This window comes from Rhincodon typus, chromosome 1, assembly GCF_021869965.1.
Source record: "Rhincodon typus isolate 14 chromosome 1, sRhiTyp1.1, whole genome shotgun sequence".
In the NCBI taxonomy this organism is placed as follows: Eukaryota; Metazoa; Chordata; class Chondrichthyes; order Orectolobiformes; family Rhincodontidae; genus Rhincodon; species Rhincodon typus.
In genome coordinates this window covers 47,810,711-47,834,151 of record NC_063332.1, presented here as the reverse complement: position 1 = coordinate 47,834,151, position 23,441 = coordinate 47,810,711, and the positions used below count along the sequence as shown (strand labels likewise).

At 42.9% G+C, this 23,441-nt stretch overlaps 1 protein-coding gene across 1 annotated transcript in view; it reads right to left on the bottom strand.

The window, feature by feature from the left end:
- LOC109922919 (myosin-IIIb) overlaps positions 1-10,459 on the bottom strand; it is a 133,326-nt gene extending 122,867 nt beyond the window's left edge. The window contains exon 1 of the mRNA XM_048618487.1: positions 10,033-10,459. Coding sequence (XP_048474444.1) covers positions 10,033-10,140 — 108 coding nt within the window. The 5' untranslated portion in view covers positions 10,141-10,459. The remainder of the gene's footprint in view (positions 1-10,032) is intronic.
- Between the last annotated feature and the right edge of the window lie 12,982 nt (positions 10,460-23,441).

The window sequence follows — 23,441 nt, the reverse complement described above, 5'->3', positions numbered from 1 at the left end:
ACACAGTGTTGTCTCTTCTGCCACTACACTCTGTCTTCTAGCGTCAAGTCAATTTTGTAACTAATTGGCTAGCTCTTCCTGGATCCCATGAGATTTAACTTAACTCAAAAACCTACCATGCGGTACCTTGTCAAAGGCCTTGCTAAAGTCCATGTAGACAATATCTACCGCACTGCCCTAATCTACTTCCATGCACACTACTCCAAAAAAAAAAACTCATTCAAGAGACACAATTTCCCACACACATAGCCATGTTGACTATCCCAAATAAGTCCCTGCCTCTTCATTTGCCTATAGATCCTGTCTCTCAGAATCCCCTCTAACAACTTTCCCATCATGGATGTTAGTCTCACCAGTCAGTAGTTCACAGGTATTTCCCTGCAGCCTCTCAAATAATGGCACATTAATCGCAGTGTTCAAATCTCAGACTCCAGCTCAACAACTGAGCTGGAGCTCCTCAAGCAACAAACATTTGCTACAAATGCGGTCACTACGAACCACAACACGGTCCACCATTTCCCAGATCATGCTGTTACAACACATCACCTGGCCCTGCATCTCTATCTTAATTACTTAATTCTAATTTTTACATATATTTAGTACTCATCTTTTAGTTTGTAGCTTGTAAATATTTCCCCCATTTACCTTCAATATGAAAGTAACCTATAATTGATAGTCACATTAGTAGCTTACTTAACTTATGGTTTACCTGTCACGTCACTTTTGTGTTGGACCCTGATTTTAGGTTTCAATTTATCCGGTTTAAAAAAATCATATAAAATATGAGCCTAAAAGAGCACTTTTCCCATCTGCAATGAATTCCCACACTGCCTCTAAATTCCCCAAACAATGTACTCACTTGGCTATGTCTCACTCTGGATGTGATCTCTCCTTCCTGACTGTGCCAATTGTGCGAATGTTACTTGCCACTTGTCAGCGCAAGCCTGGATATTGTCCAGGTCTTACTGTATTTGAACATAGACTATATCAGTATCTGAGGAGTCAAGAATGTGCGATGTTCAGTACCAATCATCAACGAACATCCCCACTTCTGACCATATGGTGGAGGGACCTCTTACATAGGACCTTATCATCAAGAGCTTTCTGAAAATCCAAATAAACCACATCCACTGGTTTTCCCTTCTCTATTCTACTAGTTGGATACATAAAAAACTCCAGTCAATTTAGGACAGTTGAAGGGAATCAGGGGAAAGCGCTCCTCCAGTTGGAATCAAAACTGACAAATAGGAAGAGGATTGTCGTTGTTGGAGGTCAGTCATCTCAGCTACAGGACATCTGCGCAGGAGTTTCTCACGGCAGAAATTTTCTCATTGTCTTCAGAGATGCTATGAAAAATCTCTGGAGCAGATGGAACTTGAACCTGGGCCTCCTGGATCAAAGATAGGGACACTGCACCACAGGAGCCCTAAAACGTTTGTCAGGGTAATGTCCTGGGGCCAACCATCTTCAGCTGTTTCAATGACCTTCCCGTATCATAAGGGGAGAAAGGGAATGTTTACTGTTGATTACAGTGTTCAACTGTGGTTCAAGAAGACATCCTCTTCTCAAGGACAATTCAGAATGGAAAAGAAATGCTGGCCCAATCAGCAAAATCCACATCTCATGAATGACTAATAAAAAGAACATCTTTATTTACTACAAATGATTTGCTAGTTACATTTGCTAACTATATACAGCTTTGAAAGTGTTAACATTTCTGACAGTTACACTTTGATTCTCAGAACAAGACTCAGAGCCTAGCAAATTAATTTCTCTCTCGTTTCAATGTACTGAAAGAATTGACTACTTGACAAGTTACTGTCCCACACTGGCACCTTGGAGCTTATCTGAGCAGCCAGTATACATGAAAAATCCACAGTGCATGTAAACAGGAATATCACCATAGAGCAGGATCTGGTCCTCATAACCTCTCCATCCACACATTCACATCTGCCTTCACTTGAAAGGGATCAAAAAAATCAGGAAGCCTACCTAATATTTTAGCCTACCACTCAATTAAATTGCTGTTGTTGCTCCATCTAAGAACGAGCAGGCACAGATAATTAAATTTTACTGGCAGTGGGAGGGGTGGATCCACTTGCTGTGGCCCATGCAGGCACCAATAACATAGGAAGGTTCTGCACAGCCAATATGTGAGAAGCTGGCACCAAATTAGGAGCCAGAACTGGAATAACATGAAATTAGCATAGAGTATTCAAAGGTTAAATGGATGAATGCATGGTTGAAAGACTGGTATGGGAAAAGTGGCACCAATACTGGGGAAAGTGGGGGCCATTGGGATGGTCTACATTTGAACTGCACTGGGACTGGGATTCGTGCAAACCGCATAACAAGGAGGGTGAGCCTTAAACCAAACAGTGGGGGCCAGGAGACTGTGCTGGATCAAAATGGGGCAAAGGAAACAGAGGAAGGCATTAATGTGGGAAACGATAACCAGGCAATGCCAGGAAGGGACTGAGAATACAGACCGAAAAGCAAATCAGCAGATAAGACAAAAGATTACAAAATAATACAAAGACAAGACAAGGCATTCTATTAGAATGCATGTAGCATTTAAAACAAAACAGACGGACTGGTAGTACAAATTGAGATAACTAAATACAATCTAATGGCCATTACTGAGGCTTGGCTGCCGGATAACTTAGATTGAAATCTGAATATTGAAGGATATGGGATGTTTAGGAAAGACAGGAAGCTAGGAAAGGGTGGAGGAGTGGCTCGGTTAATTAAAGGTTTTATTAGCACTAAGAGGGGAATGACCTAAATTCAGGAAGCCAGGATATAGAAGCAATCTGGTTTGAGATAAAGAATTAAAGACAAGTAGTAAGTTGTGCCCCGAGAATACATTGTAGGACAAGAGACAAGGAGGAAATAATGGAAGCTTGTCAAAAAGATCATCATGTGGGATTTAACCTACATACAGACTTGAAAAAAAATCAGATTGGAGAGAGAAAGTAGTCTAGTGAGGAACTCATTGGATGTTTTCAGCAAAATTCTTTAGACCAATCTGTTGTGGCATCAACCAAACATCAGGTTATACTGGCTTGGTTTTTAGTCCATAAGACACTTGAGCAGAATTTTGCCCATCGGGTCTGCTCAGCCATTCGATCATGGCTGATATGCTTCTTAACCCCAATTAACAATCTGTTCTGAAAACTCTGCTCACATTTTGACAGCTGTGGCAAATGACTGGATTGTAATTAGTAATAATGCAAATCTTAGAGGTCAACTGTTTTTAAAAGAAAGTGATCAGAACCTGTAGATTCCACAGGATTTATCTCCCTTCAGGATAGGAATCATGTCTTCAAGTTTAAATAGGTACACCCAAGATGCCCTGCATTTTCTCAAACTACACCCTATATCTAACTTTCCATTTCTCTAAAGTGCTTGAATTTGCTCAATTATTTGATCAATTTACTTCAATAAAGATCTTTACCAGAGGTCAAAATTACCAACATCCTTTGTGACAGTGACTGTGGTGCACTGTCCCTCTTCAACCTTTCAAAGTACGAATAATACAACCACCTCTTCCAGCTCCACCACATCTCCTTCATTACATCAGCCCAATAAGGCTGTTATCATTTTGTTCCAATTTCCAGTGCAATCTAACCAGCAGGTCAGTCATGGCTCCTCCCGTTACCCATAATTTTTTTTGAAAGGTTATTATTTCTGTGTTTAACCTACCAAAACGTATGAGCTTACATTTACCCGTGTTAAAGCTACTGACTAGTCTGCACGTTTGAGAATATCATTTCGTATTAAGTTGTGTTAATTATATCCCCAAATTTGGTACAATCTGATATGGAGTTGCAGGTTTAAAAATCATTAATGGAAATTGTCAACAAGTGGTACCAGCATGGATACTTGTGGAACACCATTTTCTGGCTTATTCTAATTGGAATTAAACCTCTAACATACAGGCTTTGCGTACCTTAGACAATTTGCAATCTTTCAACTATTTCATTCTACATTCCCTATCTTATAATACAATCCAAATTTGTGTGACCTCTAAAGGCTGAACATTGGTTCAGGTGAAGTGCCACTTTAAAATGGACTACCCATACCATATTGAAAACTATAAAAGGAATCATTAAACTTTTGGATGATTAGTTTTAAATTGCGATATTAATATCGATCAACTTTTTATTCATTCATAGGACATTGGCATTGATGGCTAGACTAGCATTTATTGTCTATCCCTGGTTACATTAGCGATGGAGATGATGAGCTGCCATCTCGAACTACTGCAGTAATTGTGGTTTCAGCACATCCCGTTAGGGAGGGAGTTCCAGAATTTTGACTCACTGACAGCGAAGGAATAGCAAAATCGTTTCAATTCATGATCATTTGTGGGTTGGAGGGGAACTTGAAAGTGGCAGTGTTCCCTTGTATCTGTTGTGTCTAGTCCTACTACATTGTAGTAGTTGTGGTTTGGAAACCATTGTTTAAGGACCATGGTGAGTTGTTGCAGTGCATCATGTAGATGGTAGACACTGTGCTACTATGTATCAGTGTGGAGGCAGTGAACGTTGACGGTGTTAGATGGGAAACAAGCGAAGCCTGATTGCATTGGATGGTGTGGAGCTGCACTCTTCCAGGGAAATGTGGATATCCCATCATTCACTGATTATTTGATATAAACTGCTTCAGTATCTGCAGAGTTGTGAATGGTGCTGAACATTGTGCAGTTAGTGAACATCCCCACTTCTGACTTTACAGAGGGAAGGTCATTCTTGAAGCAGCTGAAGTTGGTTGGGCTTACAACACTACCCTTAGGAAGCCCTGCAGAGACATCCTGTGGCTGAGATGACTGACCTCCACCAGCCACATTCTTTTATGCTGGATATGACTCCGACATGTTGGCATGTGAGTAGTCCCGTGTTGTAGCTTCACCAGGTTGACAACTCATTTTGGCGTGTCATTTCAAAGTGACACTTGGATTTACTAGCACCTTTCATTGCTAAAGGATATCCCAAATGTTTTACAGAAATTCCCAAAATAGCACCTCTGACAGTACAGAGGGCCGCCAGATGGAATCGGAATGTCAGCTTTGATTTTTGTGATGAACCCTGGGCCAAGACTGAATGTCTCCCAAACATAAGTTTCATAGAAAGGGAGAAGTGGGCAAATGATCAGGCAAGAGGGTGCAGTTTGGGCACCCTAATGCCTTCCCGCAGTTATGGTGGAGAAGGAAGGCTTGTGGCAGACTTTCCACATGGATGCCATTGATGCCCTTGAACAGGCAGTTAATGCTCCCTAGGCAGACCCACAGCAATCCACAAGGGGAGGGATGATTCAACTCACCATTATATACTCCTCCAGGAAGGATATATTAGCTTTGAGTTGAGGAACAGTAAAGTCTCATCAGGATGATACCAGGGTTCAAAAGAACTACATTATGAAGACAATTTGTGTTGATTTATCATCTATACCACTGAGATTATTTGGTTAGCAAGTAGTCTAATTGAGGCATTTCACAAGATAAAAAAGGGGCTGGTGGGAAATCCAAAATAGTGGGATATAATCTTAAGTTAGTGCCAGGCCATTCTAAAGTCAAGGCAGAGAGCATATTTCCCCCACAAAAAAAGATGGTGGAAATCTGGAACACACACCACCAAAACATGAGGAGTTTTGTCAGAATTTAAATTTCAAGGCAGGTATCAGTAGATTATCGTTACTGGTTACGGTTTGACATCTTGCATATTTCTGGAAGACCTACTCACACGTCTTTTACCTTAAGGCCGAGCGTCCCCATTGTCTCCAGTCTTTCCTCCAAGTGTTGCAGGTCAGCCTGAAGCCATGTCTCTGCATTACTATTACAGCCCAGCTGTTTCACCATTTCTCTGGACCAAAACTGAACCTAGTGCTTGAATTAAGCTGTCCCTTAAACAGAAATTCTTTCAAAGTAGGGCCATACTTTGGGACCTCTGGAGATGTGATACACACTGTGCAAGCACAATTTCTCTTTTTCCTTTCACTGTATAATTTTAACACGGGTCCAATTTACAAAAGCAACTTTTACAAATGCATGTGGCTGAGTATGGGTGGCTCACTGGTTAGCACTACCGCCTCACAGCAATTCCAGCCTTAGGTTACCATGTGGAGTTTGCACATTCTCCCAGTGTCTGTGTTGGGTTCCTTTGGGTGCTCTGGTTTCCTTCCACAATCCAAAGATATGCAGGTTAGGTGGACTGGCCATGATAAATGCAGGGTTACAGAGATGGGCGAGGTAGGTCTGTGTAGTACCCTCCTAGGAGGATCGGTGCAGACTCGATGGGCCAAATGGCCTCTATGTGCACTGTAGGGACTCTGATTCTAATATGGAGTGCCACTCCAATCAACAACAGAAGGAATTCATGCACATCCTCACTGCAGTTTCATATCTATCACAATTAATAGGGGATTGCATGTCCTTTGTTCATTTTTCATTTATTTCTTCAGTCAGCTCCACAGCAACTGAACATTCTGTAGAAAATATGCACTCAAACCTGACACCTATTACTTGACAGCATTGAAGTACTTACACTGATTATTTTTTCTTCCAAAAGAATCATAAATCTGCAGAGGTTTACCCACATTTCTTGTTTTACATGGTTTCTTGACTTGCTAAAAATGTTCCACATTATCTTTCAGATTTCCAACCTCTGCTGTATTTTGCTTGGTGTCTTTCTATAGCACGTTCTCAAAATATCCTCAAATACTTCAATGGCAATAAAGCTTATGATTTAATTAATACAGAATTTCAATAATCACAATTTTATTCATCTTTACTACTCACAAATAGAGGCATAGGGCCAAAAAGAAAACAAATATTCAATAAGGTCAATACCTTAAAAACCAAACAATCATAGCAACTTGCGTTAGACAATTTTAGAATCTGAGGGCGTCTAATCTAGATTTCTAATCCAGGGGGCCTTTTGTGCTGAACGGAACAGAACAGCAGCGCTTCAACGGTGGCTAGACAGCACTGAAAATGTCACCTAGAAGGGGGACAAAATGTTTGCACGAAAACCAGTCAGCTTGGCGAACTAACCAATAACTCCAGCCGCAACCAGAGCTACAGATCTTCACTAAAAATCTGCCATGTTCACCTGGCCTGGCCTACATTCGACTCCAGACCCACAACAATATGGCTAACCTTTTGAAATTTCTGATTAAGGCACTCAGCTCCAGGACAGTTAGGAAAGGGCAACAGAACTGCCCTTGGCTGCGAGAGTATGTTTCAAGATAATATTTTAAAGTATTAATCCTGGACATTTACAATACAATGACTAGGGAACATGTCTCCAGTACAATTGAAATCTGCACCACCCTCTAGTGAGACCCTCCACATCCAGATTTAGTGGTGGGGGTACAGGGAAGACAACACGGAAGTTTAAAATTCCTTTAAATCTAGGCAAAACTGGTAAGATTAGGGAACAATGAATGATTAAAAATAGAGGCTGTAGTCAAGATTAAAAAAGAATCATATTAGATATAGACAACTGGGATCAACTAAATCTCTTCAAGAGTATAAAGTGTAGGGGCATTCTTAAGAGGGAAATCAGGGGGTTGGGAGTGAAGCGAAAACTTACCCTTGGCAGATAAGGTTAAGGATAATACAAAGAGATTCTACAAATACATTAAGAGCAAGACAGCAATCTCAGAAGAGGGGAGAGACATTAAATGAACATTTCACACTAGTTTTTACTGCAGAGAAAGAAAATAAGGGTAGAGAATTCAGGGAAATAAATATTGATATTTTCAAAACAGTACACATTACAGAAGAGGTGGTGCTAGAGGTCTTAGAAAACAAAGATAGATAAATCTCCAGGACTTGATCAAAGGTATCCCAGGATGTTGTGGGAAGTTATGGAGGAAATTATGGGGCCTCTAGCAGAAATATTTGTATCATCTATAAACACGGGTGAAGTACTGAAGGGTGGCTAATGTTGCACCATTCTTAAGAAAGGCTGTAAGGAGAAACTTGGGAACAATAGACCTGTGAGCCTGACATTGGTTTTGGAGGCGATTCTGAAAGAAAGAGTTTACATTTTTTGGTTATCATTTATATAAATGACTTGGATGAGAATATAGGTTAGAAAGTTTGCAGATGACACCAAACTTGATGGTACAGTGGACAGTGATGGTGGTTATCTAAGATTACAAACACATAGAACATAGAACATTACAGCGCAGTACAGGCCCGTCGGCCCTCGATGTTGCGCCGACCTATGAAACCAATCTGAAGCCCATCTAACCTACACTATTCCATTATCATCCATATATGTTTATCCAATGACCATTTAAATGCCCTTAAAGTTGGCGAGTCTACTACTGTTGCAGGCAGGGCATTCCACGCCCTTACTACTCTGAGTAAAGAACCTCCCTCTGACATCTGTCCTATATCTATCACCCCTCAATTTAAAGCTATGTCCCCTCGTGCTAGCCATCATCATCCGAGGAAAAAGGCTCTCACTGTCCACATCTTGATGAATTGGGTCAATGCATTGAGGGGTGACAGTTAGAGTTTAATTTGGATAAATTTGAGGTGCATTTTGGTGATACAAACAAAGACAGGACTTATACAATTAATGGCAAGGCCCTGGCAGTGTCGTAGAACAGAGATCAAGGGGCTCAGGAACATAATTCTTTGAAAATTGCAACACAGCTACAAAGGGTGGTTAAGAAGGCATTTAGCACACTTGCCTTCATTGCTTAGCCCTTTGAGTATAGGAGTTGGGATGTCACGTTGAGGTTGTACAGGACATTGGTTCTGACTGTCCTGTTACAGTAAGGATATTAAGCCAGAGAGGGTTCAGAAAAGATTTACCAGGATGTTGTCAGGAATGGATGGTTTGAGATATAAAAATAGACCGGAGAGGCAGGGACCTTTTTCCACTGGAGCCTAGGAAGTTGAGGGACAACCTTAGAGGATTATAATATCATGACAGGCATAAATAAGGTGAATGACAAGGGTCTTTTCAAAACTAGGGGCCATATTTTTAAGGAGCAAGGAGAAAGATTTAAAAAGGACACGAGGGGCAACATTTTTACACAGAGTTTGGTGTATGGAATAAACTGCCAGAGAAACTGATGGATATAGGTTCAGTTACAACGTTTAAAAGACATTGGATAAGTACATGAAAAGGAAAAAAGTTTGGAGACATATAGGCCGGATGCAGCAGGTCGGAGTAGTTTAGTTTGGAAACATGGTCTGCATGGACTAGTTGGACTGAAGGGTCAGTTTCCATGCTGTTATGACTGTCATGATAACCTGGGATTTGTGTTTCCCACCGGAACAGGATTATATCCAATTTTCTAGGAATGCAGTACTGACGCCATCATTGGCATGCACGAGAGAACAAAATCTAGGAGAAATTCAGACTACGTCCTTAGGACAGGTCGTACATCACCTCTCTATAAATTAAACGCGGTGGAATCAATTATTCTTAGAAGGGCCATTAAAGTATTAAAAACCGAAAGAACTGCGGATGCTGTAAATCAGGAACAAAAACAGAAGTTGCTGGGAAAACACTTCTGAGGAAGGTTCACCGGACCCGAAACGTTTAACTCTTTTTTTTCTCCTTCACAGATGCTGCTGAGCTTTTCCCGAAACGTTTAACTTTTTTTCTCCTTCACAGATGCTGCTGAGCTTTTCCAGCAACTTCTGTTTTTGTTCCATTAAAGTAACAATTGGTCCAAAAAATCCAGTTAATACATGAACACACATCTGAATTATCAGTGAAAACACCAGCCAAACTTCAGGGTTTTTCAAGCGTGTTGAACAAAAAGGGGTTCGCTCAACTAAACTGTGGGAATACCCACGTTGACTAAACAAAAGCAGTTGAGGGGAGCGCTCAGTTGTGGGGGAGAGCGAAGGTTACAAAGCGATCCGCTCACGGTGCAATGTTCAGGTCTACGAAAGAAAACTTATGTTGTGGGTATTGCTTTTCTAGTTACAGTCGGCTTAAAGCGAGTACACTTTTTGTCCCCACCGGGGGTGGGGGAAGTAGAGGTGAAGTTACTTACATAAATGTGATCATGCCGGAATCTGGTGCTCAGCACCTCCAGGAGAACGCTCTCATCCAGCTGCGAGAGCGTGGCCAGATCCTCGGGCATACTGCCGCAAATAGCCATGTGGGGTGGGGGGTGGCTCAGTCACTCAGGAACCGTGCTGGCTGTACTCTTGTGCTCACAGATACTGCTCATTCCTCCCGAGCTTCTCCTCCAACCTTCAGCAAAGTTCCTCCCACACAAGGCACATCCACCCCCCAAACCTCCCTCCCTCCCTCTCTCTCTCTCTCTCTCTGCCACTCCTGAAGGAAATCTCTCCTTGACCAAAATGCTGCCCTCAACGGCAGTCGTGTCGCGAAAGGCGAGCTACTCGCCCCCCGTATTTAAAATGTTGAATTAATTGTTATATTTCACAATCCTTTTATAAAGCTACATTTCACGAGAAAAGCAACACCGCTGGTGGAAATGTGAAGGGAACGCGAAGGAGCTCCCCTGCGCCCCCTAACGGAGCTCCACGAGGAGCCGCTGGCTGAACACAGGCAAACACCGAAAAAAAAACTCAACTTATCATCGCCACTCTTTTGCCTGACATCTTCTCAGGTTATTCTCAGGGTCTGGTCAAGTTCTAGGTTTGTGTGTATCTCTCTGTTACTTTCTTCATTCCCGAGTTTTTGTTGTTCGGGGAGGGATGTTAGAACTGCCTGAATTTTTATGTTTTTTTCCCCTGCAAACCTAAAGGCCAGGTGTGGTTCTAAAAGGAGAGCAGATGGGAATGAGAAACCCCGCGTTAGTGATCTGCAATTCCAATACGGAATGCCGCTGGTGAACGACAATGACCGAAAGGCTTCAGATGGAAATCAACTATTCATAGAGAAGTTCTAGCCCAGAGCACTTTCACCCACTTTCTAATCTTCAAAGTGCAGAGCCTGGGGTGGGTGGGGGCTCCTGGACAATAAAGGAAGCTGTTTGAGAGAGAATAATGGTGAAGAAAGAACTATTTCTTGAAACGGTGTTCTCCTTTGCTTATCTGGTCAGCGTTGTGAGGTAAAGTTGCAACATAAGTTTTCTTTTACCTTAATTTTGGCCTTTAGTTATCTGACGTAATTTATGTAAATTAACATGATTGGAGATCAAATTATAAATTATATCATTTGAAGTCCATGACATTTACACGTGGTAGTTGACAATGGTTGGATTAGATTAGTTACTATTAAGATGCATAATTACTAACTTGTGGTCTTATTTTAAACAGTTGGAGATTAGCCATCAAATATAATTATGAAATATTATTACTTTTATATTAAGCAATGGATTAATACTAGTTGCTGAGTATTCATATTTATTTACTGTTTTTTAAGTTTGCCAAAATGAAAATTTTGAACCCAGTCAGTAATTGTTAGCAATAAAAAATAGACTCTCTACCCAAAATAATAAACCATGTTTCCTCCTTTCAAATGCTGATGGTTTTTAAATTTTGTTTTATGTTTCAATGTTTGACAGTCTGAGGAAAGATTCCCCAAGGCAAAAGTTTGTTTTGACTTACACAAGAAACTCTGCAATAACCTGTCAATCAACTCAGGAAACCATTATTTACTGTTTGAAATGTCTTCTGCAATTGTCAAAGAGGACCACTTCAACAGACTTATTCATGGTTGATTTTTGATTTGAATTACAAATGGCCCACATGTGACCTGTAGTCTTTGACAGGATTCTAATTGCCCATTCTATACCCACTGAGTAAGACGTGAAAAATGGGAATGTATGGTGTGCATGAATCTCCAAACCTGTGAGTCCTCTGTGCTTCTGCTATGTGTTGAGATCCTGATCCAGTCATATTTTTGAGTGATATGCTGCTGCACTATCAATAGAATTAAGGGAATATTTTGGATAGAACATAGAACATTACAGCGCAGTACAGGCCGTTCGGCCCTCAATGTTGCGCCGACATGTGAAACCAATCTGAAGCCCATCTAACCTAAACTATTCCATTATCATCCATATGTTTATCCAATGACCATTTAAATGCCCTTAAAGTGGGCGAGTCTACTATTTTTGCAGGCAGGGCATTCCACGCCCTTACTACTCTCTGAGTAAAGAACCTACCTCTGACATCTGTCCTATATCTATCACCTCTCAATTTAAAGCTATGTCCCCTCGTGCTAGCCATCACCATCCGAGGAAAAGGGCTCCCACTGTCCACCCTATCTAATCCTCTGATGATCTTGTATGTCTCTATCAAGTCACCTCTTAACCTTCTTCTCTCTAACGAAAACAGCCTCAAGACCCTCAGCCTTTCCTCATAAGACCTTCCCTCCATACCAGGCAACATCCTGGTAAATCTCCTCTGCACCCTTTCCAATGCTTCCACATCCTTCCTATAATGCGGTGACCAGAACTGTACGCAATACTCCAAGTGCGGCCGCACCAGAGTTTTGTACAGCTGCAACATGACCTCACGGCTCCGAAACTCAATCCCTCTACCAATAAAACCTAACATACTGTACGCCTTCTTAACAACGCTATCAACCTGGGTGGCAACTTTCAGTGATCTATGCACATGGACACCGAGATCTTTCTGCTCATCCACACTACCAAGAATCTTACCATTAGCCCAGTACTCTGTATTCCTGTTACTCCTTCCAAAGTGAATCACCTCACACTTTTCCGCATTAAACTCCATTTGCCACCTCTCAGCCCAGCTCTGCAGCTTATCTATGTCCCTCTGTAACCTGCAACATCCTTCCGCACTATCCACAACTCCACCAACTTTGGTGTCATCTGCAAATTGACTAACCCATCCTTCTACGCCCTCATCCAGGTCATTTATAAAAATGACAAACAGCAGTGGCCCCAAAACAGATCCTTGAGGTACACCACTAGTAACTGAACTCCAGGATGAACATTTCCCATCAACCACCACCCTCTGTCTTCTTACAGCTCGCCAATTTCTGATCCAAACCGCTAAATCACCCTCAATCCCATGCCTCCGTATTTTCTGCAATAGCCTACCATGGGGAACCTTATCAAACGCTTTACTGAAATCCAAATACACCACATCAACGGCTTTACCCTCATCCACCTGTTTGGTCACCTTCTCGAAGAACTCAATAAGGTTTGTGAGGCACGACCTACCCTTCACAAAACCGTGTTGACTATCCCTAATCAAATTATTCCTTTCTAGATGATTATAAATCCTATCTCTTATAATCCTTTCCAACACTTTACCCACAACCGAAGTAAGGATAAGAGTAGGATTTCTGCTCCTTGAACCTGTTCCACCATTCAGTTAGTTCATTATAGATCTCTATTTTCACTCCATTTAGTTCCATGTATCAAAATCGTGGACTGCAGCAGTTCAAAAAGGCAGCTCACCATCACCTTCTTATGTGCAACTAAGGATAGGCAATGAATGTTGGCCCAAGCAGCAACACCCACATCCCACAAGTAAATAACAAAAATATTATAACCTTTTTATTCATTCCTGGGATGTCAGTGTTGCTGGCTGGCCAGCATTTAGTCCCCATCCCTAGTTTTTTTCCATCTTCATAGAATCCCTACAGTGTGGAAACAGGCCCTTCGGCCCAACAAGTCCACACCAACCCTCAAAGCATCCCACCCAGATCTGTCCCCCTATAATCCACCTAATCTACACATCCCTGGACATTATGGGGCAATTTAGCATGGCCAATCTACTTAGCCTGCACATCTTTGGACTGTGGGAGGAAACCCACACAGACACGGGGAGAACATGCAAACTCCACACAGACAGTCACCTGAGGGTGGAATTGAACCTGGGTCCCTGGCGCTGTGAGGCAGCACTGCTAACCACTGTGCCACTGTTAGTTGCCCTTGAGAAGGTGGTGGTGAGCTGCCTTCTTGAACCACTGCAGTTTATGTTGCTGTAAGTTCACCCACAGAGCCCCTAGAGTTGAAGTTCCAGAATTTTGACCCCGCGTCAGCAAAGGAACAGCAATATATTTCCAAATCAGGATGGTGAGTAGCTTGGAGGGGAACTTTCAGATGATGGTGATCCCGTGTATCTGCTGCTCCTATCCTTTTAGTGGAAATGGTTGTGGGTTTCAAAGGTGCTGTCTGAGGATCTTTGGTGAATTTCTGCAGTGCATCTTGTAGATAGTACACACTGCTGATACTGAGTATCGGGGGTGGAGGGAGTGGATGCTTGTGGATGTAGTGCAATCAAATGGGCTGCTTTGTCCTGGATGGTGTCAAGCTTCGTGAGTGTTGTTGGGGCTGCACTCATCCAGGCAAGTGGGGAGTATTCCATCACACTCCTGACTTGTGCCTTGTAGAAGGTGGACAGGCTTTGGGGAGTCAGGGGGTGAGTTAGTTGCCACAGTATTCCTAGTCTCTGATTTGCTCTTGTAGCCAATGTGTTTATGTGGTGAGTCCAGTTAAGTTTCTGATCAATAGTAACCACAAGGATGTTGATAGTGAGGACTCCATGATGGTAACAACATTGAATGTCAAAGGGCAATGGGTAGGTTGTCTCATATTGGAGATAGTCATTTCCTGGCATTTTTGTGACACAAATGTTACTTGCCACCTGTCAGCCAAAGCCTAGATATTGTCCAGATCTTGATGCATTTCAACATGGACTGTTCCAGTATCTGATGAATTGCAAATTGTGCTGAACATTGTGCAATCATCCCCACTTCTGACCTTATGATGGAGGGAAGGTCATTGATGAAGCAGCTGAAGATGGTTGGGCCTAGGACACTACCCTGAGGAACTCCTGCAGAGATGTCCTGGAGCTGAGATGACAGACCTCAAACAAACACAACCATCTTCCTATGCGCCAAAACAACTTAAACCAGTGAGAGATTTCCTCCGATTCCCACTGATTCTAATTTTTCTAGGGTGCCCTGATGCCACACTCGGTCGAATGCAGCCTTGATGTCAAGGTCTGTCACTCTCACCTCACCTCTGGAGTTCAACTTTTTTGTCCATGTTCAAATCAAGGTTGTAATGAGGTCTGGAGCTGAGTGGCCGTGGCAGAACCCAAACTGGGTATCACTGAGCAGGTTATTGCTGAGCAAGAGCTGCTTGATAGCACTGTTGATGATCAAGGGTATGCTGTTAGCGTGTAATTGGCTGGGTTGGATTTGTCCTGCTTTTTGTGTGTTGTACATACCTGGGCAGTTTCCTACATTGTCGTGTATATGCCAGTCTTATAACTATACAGAAACAGCTTGGCTAGGGGAGCAGTAAATTTTGGAGCACAAGTCTGCAATACCATTGCCAGGATGTTGTCAGGGCCCAAGCCTTTGTAGTATCCAGTGCCTCCAACCATTTCTTGATGTCACATGGAGTAAGTTGATTTGGCTGAAAACTGGCATCTGTGATGCTAGTAACCACTGGAGGAAGCTGAGATGGCTCATTCACTTGACACTTCTGGCTGAAGATTGTGGTGAATGTTTTAGCCTTATCTTTTACACTGATGTGTTGGGCGCTTTCATCGTTGAGGATGGGAATATTTATGGAGCCTCCTCCTCCTACTGTGAGTTGTTTAATTTTCTGCCATGATTCTCAACTGGATTAGTTAGGATTACAGAGCTCAGATCTGATTCTTTGGTTGTGGGATCACTTATCTCTGTTTACCACTTGCTGCTTATGCTCTTTGGCATGCAAGTAGCCCTGTACAGTAGCGTACCAGGTTGACACCTCGTCTTCAGGTATGCCTAATGGTGCTCCTGGCATGCCCTCCTGCCCCCTCCATTGTACCAGGGTTGCTCTCCTGGCTTGATGGTAATGGTTGAGTGGGGGATATGCTGGGCCATGAGATTACAGATTGTGCTGGAATATAATTCTGCTGTTGATGGCCCACAGTGCCTCCTGGATGCATTGATTTGTTTGAAGTCTGTCCCATTTAACATGGTGATAGAGCTACACAACACGATTGAGGGTAGTATCAAAGTAAAGGCAGGACTTTGTCTCCACAGGGACTGTGCGCCGGTAACTCTGTCATGGTCGGATGCATCTGCAGCCAGCAGATTGGTAAAGGTGAGGTCAAGTATGTTTTTTCTCTTGTTGGTTCCCTTACCAGCTGTGGGCGGTACAGTGCACAGTGGTTAGCACTGCTGCCTCAAGCTCCAGGGACCTGGGTTCGGTTCCAGCCTTGGGAGACTGTGCACACCTGTCTCCCCGTGTTTTTGTGGGTTTCCACTGGATGCTGCCACAGATGTGTGGTTATGTGAACAGGTTGGGGGCTGTTCAGAGGGTCTGTGCAAACTCGATGGGCTGAATGGCCTCTTTCCCCACTGTAGGGATTCTATCATTCTATGAACACCTGCAGCAGACCCAGTTGTTATGGATCAGATCAAACCCTCTTCAAATCCATCAAGGTAATAGTCTAGACCCTAACTTTTATTTAAAGGCAAGCGTAAGGTGCTGTGTTCTAGATGTAATTGAATTCGTCACACTACTTGGCTTTAAGCAAAACACACTTCTTCTTACACCCAGTTAAAAGTACAAACAAAGAAGAATTGGTATAACTTGAACTATCAGAAAACTTAATAGATTATTTAACTACTAAACAGCAACTGTTCCAATATAGTAACATCCCACACACACACCCTTGGCAAAGGCAAATTCTGTATAATAGATTGTCTCACATGCGGTGTTTCTCCAGCCCAGGAGAAAAGAACACCAAGAGAAAATTCTAGTAGGAAGAGATATAACCGCTTCCACAACCAATTTCAAAGCTCCAACAACTGAAAACTAAACTAAAACTCTGGTCCTGTAGGAGTGTGACTGCACCCATTCATGCTACTTCTAAGTTCCTAACTTTAAAAAAAAAACCCATGGCCTCACAAGCTGTTTACTTTATTGGCTTGGAGGGACAACTCCGTGCTTCTGTCTTAAAATCCCACTTCAAAAAAGAAACAGGACGAAATCCACCTCTTAAAGCCACAGCATCATCACACAGTCTAACATCTATGTCCTTTAGAACCCAACTAGCTCGATCAGTAGTACAGCTGCCGAGCCACTCTTGGTGGTGGACATTGAAATCCTCACCCAGGGTACATATTTTCCTTGCCACCCTCAGTGCTTTCTCAAGTGTTGTTCAACATGGAGAAGTACTGATTCATCAGCTGAGGAGTGGCAGCATGGTGACTCAGTGATTAGCACTGCATGGGTTTCCTCCAGCTGCTCAGGTTCCCTCCCAAAGTCCAAAGATGTGCTGGTTAGATGGATTAGATTGAATTTGTAGGGTTTGGGTGGAATACTCTTTGGGTCAGTATGAACCTGATGAGCCGAATGGCCTGCTTCCACACTGTAGGGATTCTGTGATTCTATGAATTGGATGGTGGCTATGTCTGATCATTTGTGGAAAGTTTCCTAACTAAGTTTGACCTGATGCCATGAGAGTTCACGGGGTCCGGAATCAGTCTGGAGGACAACCTAGAGAAATTCTCCCTGATTGTATCCCACTCTGCTGCCCCGTCTGCTGGGTCAGTACTGCAACACCTTTCTCCACTCGCTGTCACACACCCAATACCCCGGTATCACTAACCCTGCTTGCCGTCTGTGCTGCCTACTCACTTGCTCGCTCAGGACTCCTCCATACCTGACCCAAAAGCATCCACTGTGCCTACCACGTTCATCTCCCTCAATACCTGCATCTCTCTCATTCCAGGAGGAAAACTGCCTGTAATAGGGCAGAAAGAGGCAAGACATTGGTGGGCTGTCTGACCTTTGGCTCCTCCCCGTTTAAGTGGAGAGAAATGGATCCTGGCTCTGACTGCCCCAAGCAGGTATCAGAACCACGGGTATTTGACCTACTGAGCTGAGACCCCCTGGGCAAAGGCTGTCCCCCTTAACTTGATTGAGGCTCAGCAACAACCAAGACAAGCTTCATTCCTTTGTGTCTGCACTGAATGCCAAGGCAAAACGGAAGTAATATCAGCCCGGTATCCCTGGGCTGAGGGAGCAAAGCACAAAAACAAGGTCTCCTAAAGCAGGGATGGTGTGAGCATCCACCTAGGTTCAGAGTAAGCAAGGGCTATGACAGTGAGTGAAGAGCACAGAGATATAGCCATGAGCTGGGTGCGTGTCCCTGAGTGCACATTGTCCTTCCTGCAGCATTACAGTGATAGTTGACGGTGCAGCCGGAGGTGCAGTGTTGAAATGTGGAGGCATTTGTATGTGGGTCAGAGATGCGACATGAGGGTCTATAGAGATTGACATCTGATATGTGCCAATGTCCATGGATGTGGGGTGCATGTGACCAGTGCCAATGAAGCGTACCCTGAGATATTGGTGCCCAATGTCCAACATGGAGGTTGTTCGGAACAACTAGGGAGCTGAGCCCACTGGGTTCCTGCTGTGGTTTCCATGATGAGTTTTCTCAACATTGTTGGCACATTTGGCGAAATAAGATGTTCGCTGATGATTGCACAGTATTCAACAGCATCCAAGACTCCTCAGGTACTGAAGTAATATATTTCCAAATGCAGTAAAACCTACCAAAAATCCAGGCATGGGCTGACTAATGCCAGACAATGACCATATCCACCTTGAGAGAATCTAATCATTGTCACTTGACATTCAATGGCCACTGAATGCCCCACAATCAACATCCAGGCTGTGACATTCCCTCTAATTTTTCTGCCACTGTGCACACCTCCAGAGGCAGTTTCCAGAATTGGGAGCTATTCATTGACACATCAGTTGGCATGTGTAGCTATGTGGGCACACTATTTACCGGGAGCTTTACTTCAGTGTTAACATTGACTTGAAGCTAATCTGGGCTAGCCATATGGAAACTCTGGTTACAAGATCATGGCAGAGGCTAGGAATCCTGCAGCAAGTAACTCGCCTCTTTCCACCATCTACAAGATACAAGTCAGGAGTGTGATGTAATATCCCTACTTGGTCTGAAGGTGGATTAATGACCCAGACCTGAAGGAAATAGCCAAGGAGATTGTGGAGGTATTGGTGATGATCTTTCAGGAATCACTGGAGTCAAGGAGGGTTCCAAAAGGCTAATGTTTAAGAAGGGAGTGAGGCAGAAGACAGGAAATCGTCAGCTGGTTAGCCTGACCTCGGTCTTAGTAAGATTTGCGAGTCCATTGTTGAGGATGAGCTTGTGGAGTATTTGCAAGTGCATGGTAACATAGGATTGAGTCACCACAGCTTCATAAGGCGGAGGTCATGCCTGACAAATCTGTTAGAATTCTTTGAAGAGGCAATGAGCAAGCTAGACAAAGGAGAGACAGTGGACACGACCTGTTTGGATTTCTAGAAGGCCTTTGACGAGGTGCCACACAAAATGCTGCTAATTAAGAGCCCATGGTGTTAGGGGCAAGGTACTGGCAGGGACAGAGGATCGGCTGACTGGTAGAAGGCAGAAAGTAGGGATAAAGGAGTCTTTATCAGGATGGCAGCCAAAGAATAGTGGAGTTCCACAGGGATCAACATTGGGACCACAACTTTTCATGTTATACATTAAGCATCTGGATGAAAAAGATTTTGTTACACCTGAAAGAGTGCAGAAAAGGTTTACAAGGATGTTGCCTGGTTTGGATTGTTTGAGCTATAGGGAGAGGCTGAATAGGCTGGAGCTATTTTCCCTGGAGTGTTGGAGGCTGAGGGATGACCTTAGAGGTTTATAAAATCATGAGGGCATGGATAGGATGAATAGCCAATGACTTTTTCCCAGGGTAAGAGACACCAAAACTAGAAGGCATAGGTTTAAGTTAAGAGAAGAAAGATTTAAAAGGGACCTTCGGGGCAACCTCTTCACACAGAGGGTGGTGCGTGCATGGAATGAGCCGGAGGAAGTGGTGGAGGCTGGTACAATTACAACATTTAAAAGGCATCTGAATAGAAAGGGTTTAGAGGGATATGGGCCAAAAGCTAGCAAATGGTACTACATTAATTTGTGGATGAGTTGGACCAAAGGGTCTGTTTCTGTGCTGTACACCTCTGTGACTTTATAAGGAACTGAGAGCATTATTGCTAAGTTTGCAGATGGCACAAAAATAAGTGGAGGGACAGGTAGTATTGAGGAAATGAGGAGGCTGAAGAAAGACTTGGACAGGCTAGGAAAGTGGGCCAGGAATTGGCAGATAAAATACAATTGGAAGTGTGAGATTATGCACTTTGATAGGAAGAATATAAGTATAAACTATTTTCTAAATGGGGAAAGGCTTTGGAAATCTGAAACATAAAGGGATTTGAGAGTTCAGGATTCTCTTAAGATTAACATGCAGGTTCAGTTGCCAGTTAGGAAGGCAAAAGCCATGTTAGCATTCATTTCAAGAGGGCTAGAATACCAGAGTAAAGATGTACTGCTGAAGCTGCATAAGGCTGTGGTCAGACTGTATTTGGAATATTTTCAGCAGATTTGGGCCCCGTATCTAAGGGTGCGCTGGCGTTGGAGGGGATCCAGAGGAGGTTTATAAGAATGATCCTGGGGATAAAGGGCTTGTCACATCAGGAGCGGTTGAGGACTCTGGGTCTGTACTCAAAGGAATTTAGAAGGATGAGGGGAGATGTTATTGAAACTTACAGAATACTGAGAGGCCTAGATAGCGTGGACATAGAGAATATGTTTCTGCCAGTAACAGAGACTGTGAGCCAAGGGCACAACCTCAGTTGAAGGGATAACCCTTTTAGACCTGAGATGAGGAGGAATTTCTTCAGCCAGAGGTTGGTGAATCTATGGAACTCATAGCCATAGAAGGCTGTGGAGGCCAAGTCATTGAGTGTATTTAAGATAGAAATAGTTAGGTTCTTGATTAGTAAAAGGAACAAAGGTTACAGGGAGAAAGCAGTAGAATAAGGTTCAGAAACATATCAACCTGATCGAATAGTGGAGCAGACTTGATGGGCTGAGGGCCTAATTCTACTCCTCTATCTTTTGTTATTTTTTAGCCTGGATGAGTGCAGCTCCAAACACTAAAAGAAGCTTGACACCATTCAGTAAAAACATCCTGCTTAATTGACACCATATCAACAAATTTTTACTCCGTCCACCACTGGTGCTCAGTAGCAGCTCATCTACAGGATGCACTGCAGAAACCCAACAAGGTTCCTTAGACAGCACCTTCCAAAGCTCCAACCACTTCCACCTGGAAGGACAGGGTAGCAGATACATAGGAATGCCAGTACCTGTAATTTCCCCTACAATCCATTCACTGTCCTGACTTAGAAATCTATTGCTGTTCCTTAAACTGTCACGGGGTCAAGATCCTAGAATTCACTCAGTGACAGTGTTGTGGGTGTACCTGACCAAATGGACTCCAGCAATTCAAGAAGGAAGTTTGGCACCAGCTTCTCACTGCCAGCCATTGGATGGGTAATACATGTTGGCCCTTCCAGCAACACCCATGTAACTTGAATGAATAAAACATGTTGCATTTCAGATTTCCAAGTCGTCTTTCACCTGATGCTTTCTGCATTTCTCGCCTCCTGCCCTTACAGTATAAAATCATATCCATTCCTTAAATTACTTTAAAAATGAAGTGGTAATTATATTTTGATAAATCCAAGTGTACAACAAATTTGCTGTCAAATTAATTAAATATTGGAAGGTATAAGGGCGTGATTTTATAAACTGTGCAATTCTGCAAGGCTGTATACAGAATTGTGTTACTGTACCCATTAATTACACTATACAGGACCTAGGTTTGTATGATCAGAAGGAATTTGGATTATTGACTTGTTTGAAGAAATAGCATAATTTATAAAACTGTTTTGATTTCATGTTCTAGTGTTTTTTGCTTTTTGAAGACTTTTCAAACATGAGACAATCAGTATGTACTTTCTTAATTTACTGAAGGATCCTCTGTGATGCCTATATGGACTTTAGTAAGGTCTTTGACAATGTCCCACATGACAGGCTAGTCGTGAAGGTTAGGTCGCATGGGATCCACGGAGAGCTAGGTAATTGGATTCAAACTTGGCTCGATGGTAGGAAGCTGAGGGTGATGGTTGAAGGTTGCTTCTCGGACTGGAGGCCTGTGACTAGTGGTGTGCCACAGGGATCAGTGCTGGGACCTTTGTTATTTATTATTGACATAAATGATCTGGATGTGAGTGCACAAGGCATGATTAGCAAGTTTGTGGATGATGCAAAATTAGAAGGTATAGTTGACAGCAAAGAAGGTTATCAAAAATTACACAGGGATCTTGATCAGATGGAGAAGTGGTCTGAGGATTGGCAAGTGCAATTCAATACAGATAAGTGCAAGGTATTGCACTTTGGAAAGTCAAACCAACGTAGGACTTGTACGGTAAATGATAAGGTCCTGAGGAGCATTGTGGAACAGAGAGACCTAGGAATACAAGTACGTAGTTCATTGAAAGAGGCGTCACAGGTGAGCAGAGTGCTGAAGAAGACATTTAGCATGCTGGCCTTCATCAGTCGGGGCGTTGAGTATAGGAGTTAGGACCTTATGTTACGGGTTGTATAAGTCGTTGGTGAGGCTGCACTTGAAGTATTGTACACAGTTTAGGTCACCATGTTATGGGAAAGACATAGTTAAATTGGAAAGTGTGCAAAGAAAATTTATGAGGATGTTGCCAGGACTAGTAGGCCTGAGTTATAGGGAGAGGTTGGCTGGGATTGGACTTTATCCCTTGGAATGTAGGAGAATGAGGGATGACCTTATTGAGGTGTATAAACTCATGAGGAGCATAGACAGGATGAATGCATGTAGTCTTTTGCCCTGGGTGGGGGAATTGAAAATTAGAGGGCATAGTTTTAAGGTGACAGATTTAAGAAGGACCTGAGGGGCAAATTTTTCATGCAGAGAGTGGTGTGTATATGGAATAGGCTGCCAAAGAAAGTGGTTGAGATAGGTACAATAGCAACATGTAAAAAAACATTCAGATAGGTGCGTGGATGGGAAGGTTTTAGAAGGATATGGACCAAGTGCGGGCGATTGAGTGGGCAGCATGGACCAGTTTGGGCCGAAGGGCCTGTTTCCTTGCAGTATTGCTGTATGACTATGCTTTTAGTATAGGTTTTAGTGTATGTTGTATTAAAAACTGGGAACATTGTAATAATGTGCATTGAAACTTTCTGCTGCACAAGTGGAGATGTTCATGATGTGGTATCTCCTTAAACCATAAGTTGCACCACTTGCTAGTTCCAAAATGATCAAAAGACCTGGCATGGAGTCAATGTCTAGACTTCCACTGTTTCTCTGGGCCTAAGGGGGATATAGCGGCTGCGGTATTCCAGGATCTCCCCCAAACATGGTCCCAGGGAAGAGTTTTGCTGGGGCAATGCCGAACAGATGAAATTTTATTTGGTGCTGAACTTCCCATAACAAAACAGTGATTCTAATTTAAAATGCTGATGAATAATTCCAGTGAATGCATAAACACAGTGTGTTATTTTTGCATTACTGAAAGTTTCAAAATTGGTCCCCTTTTCTGCATGACCTTTTCAA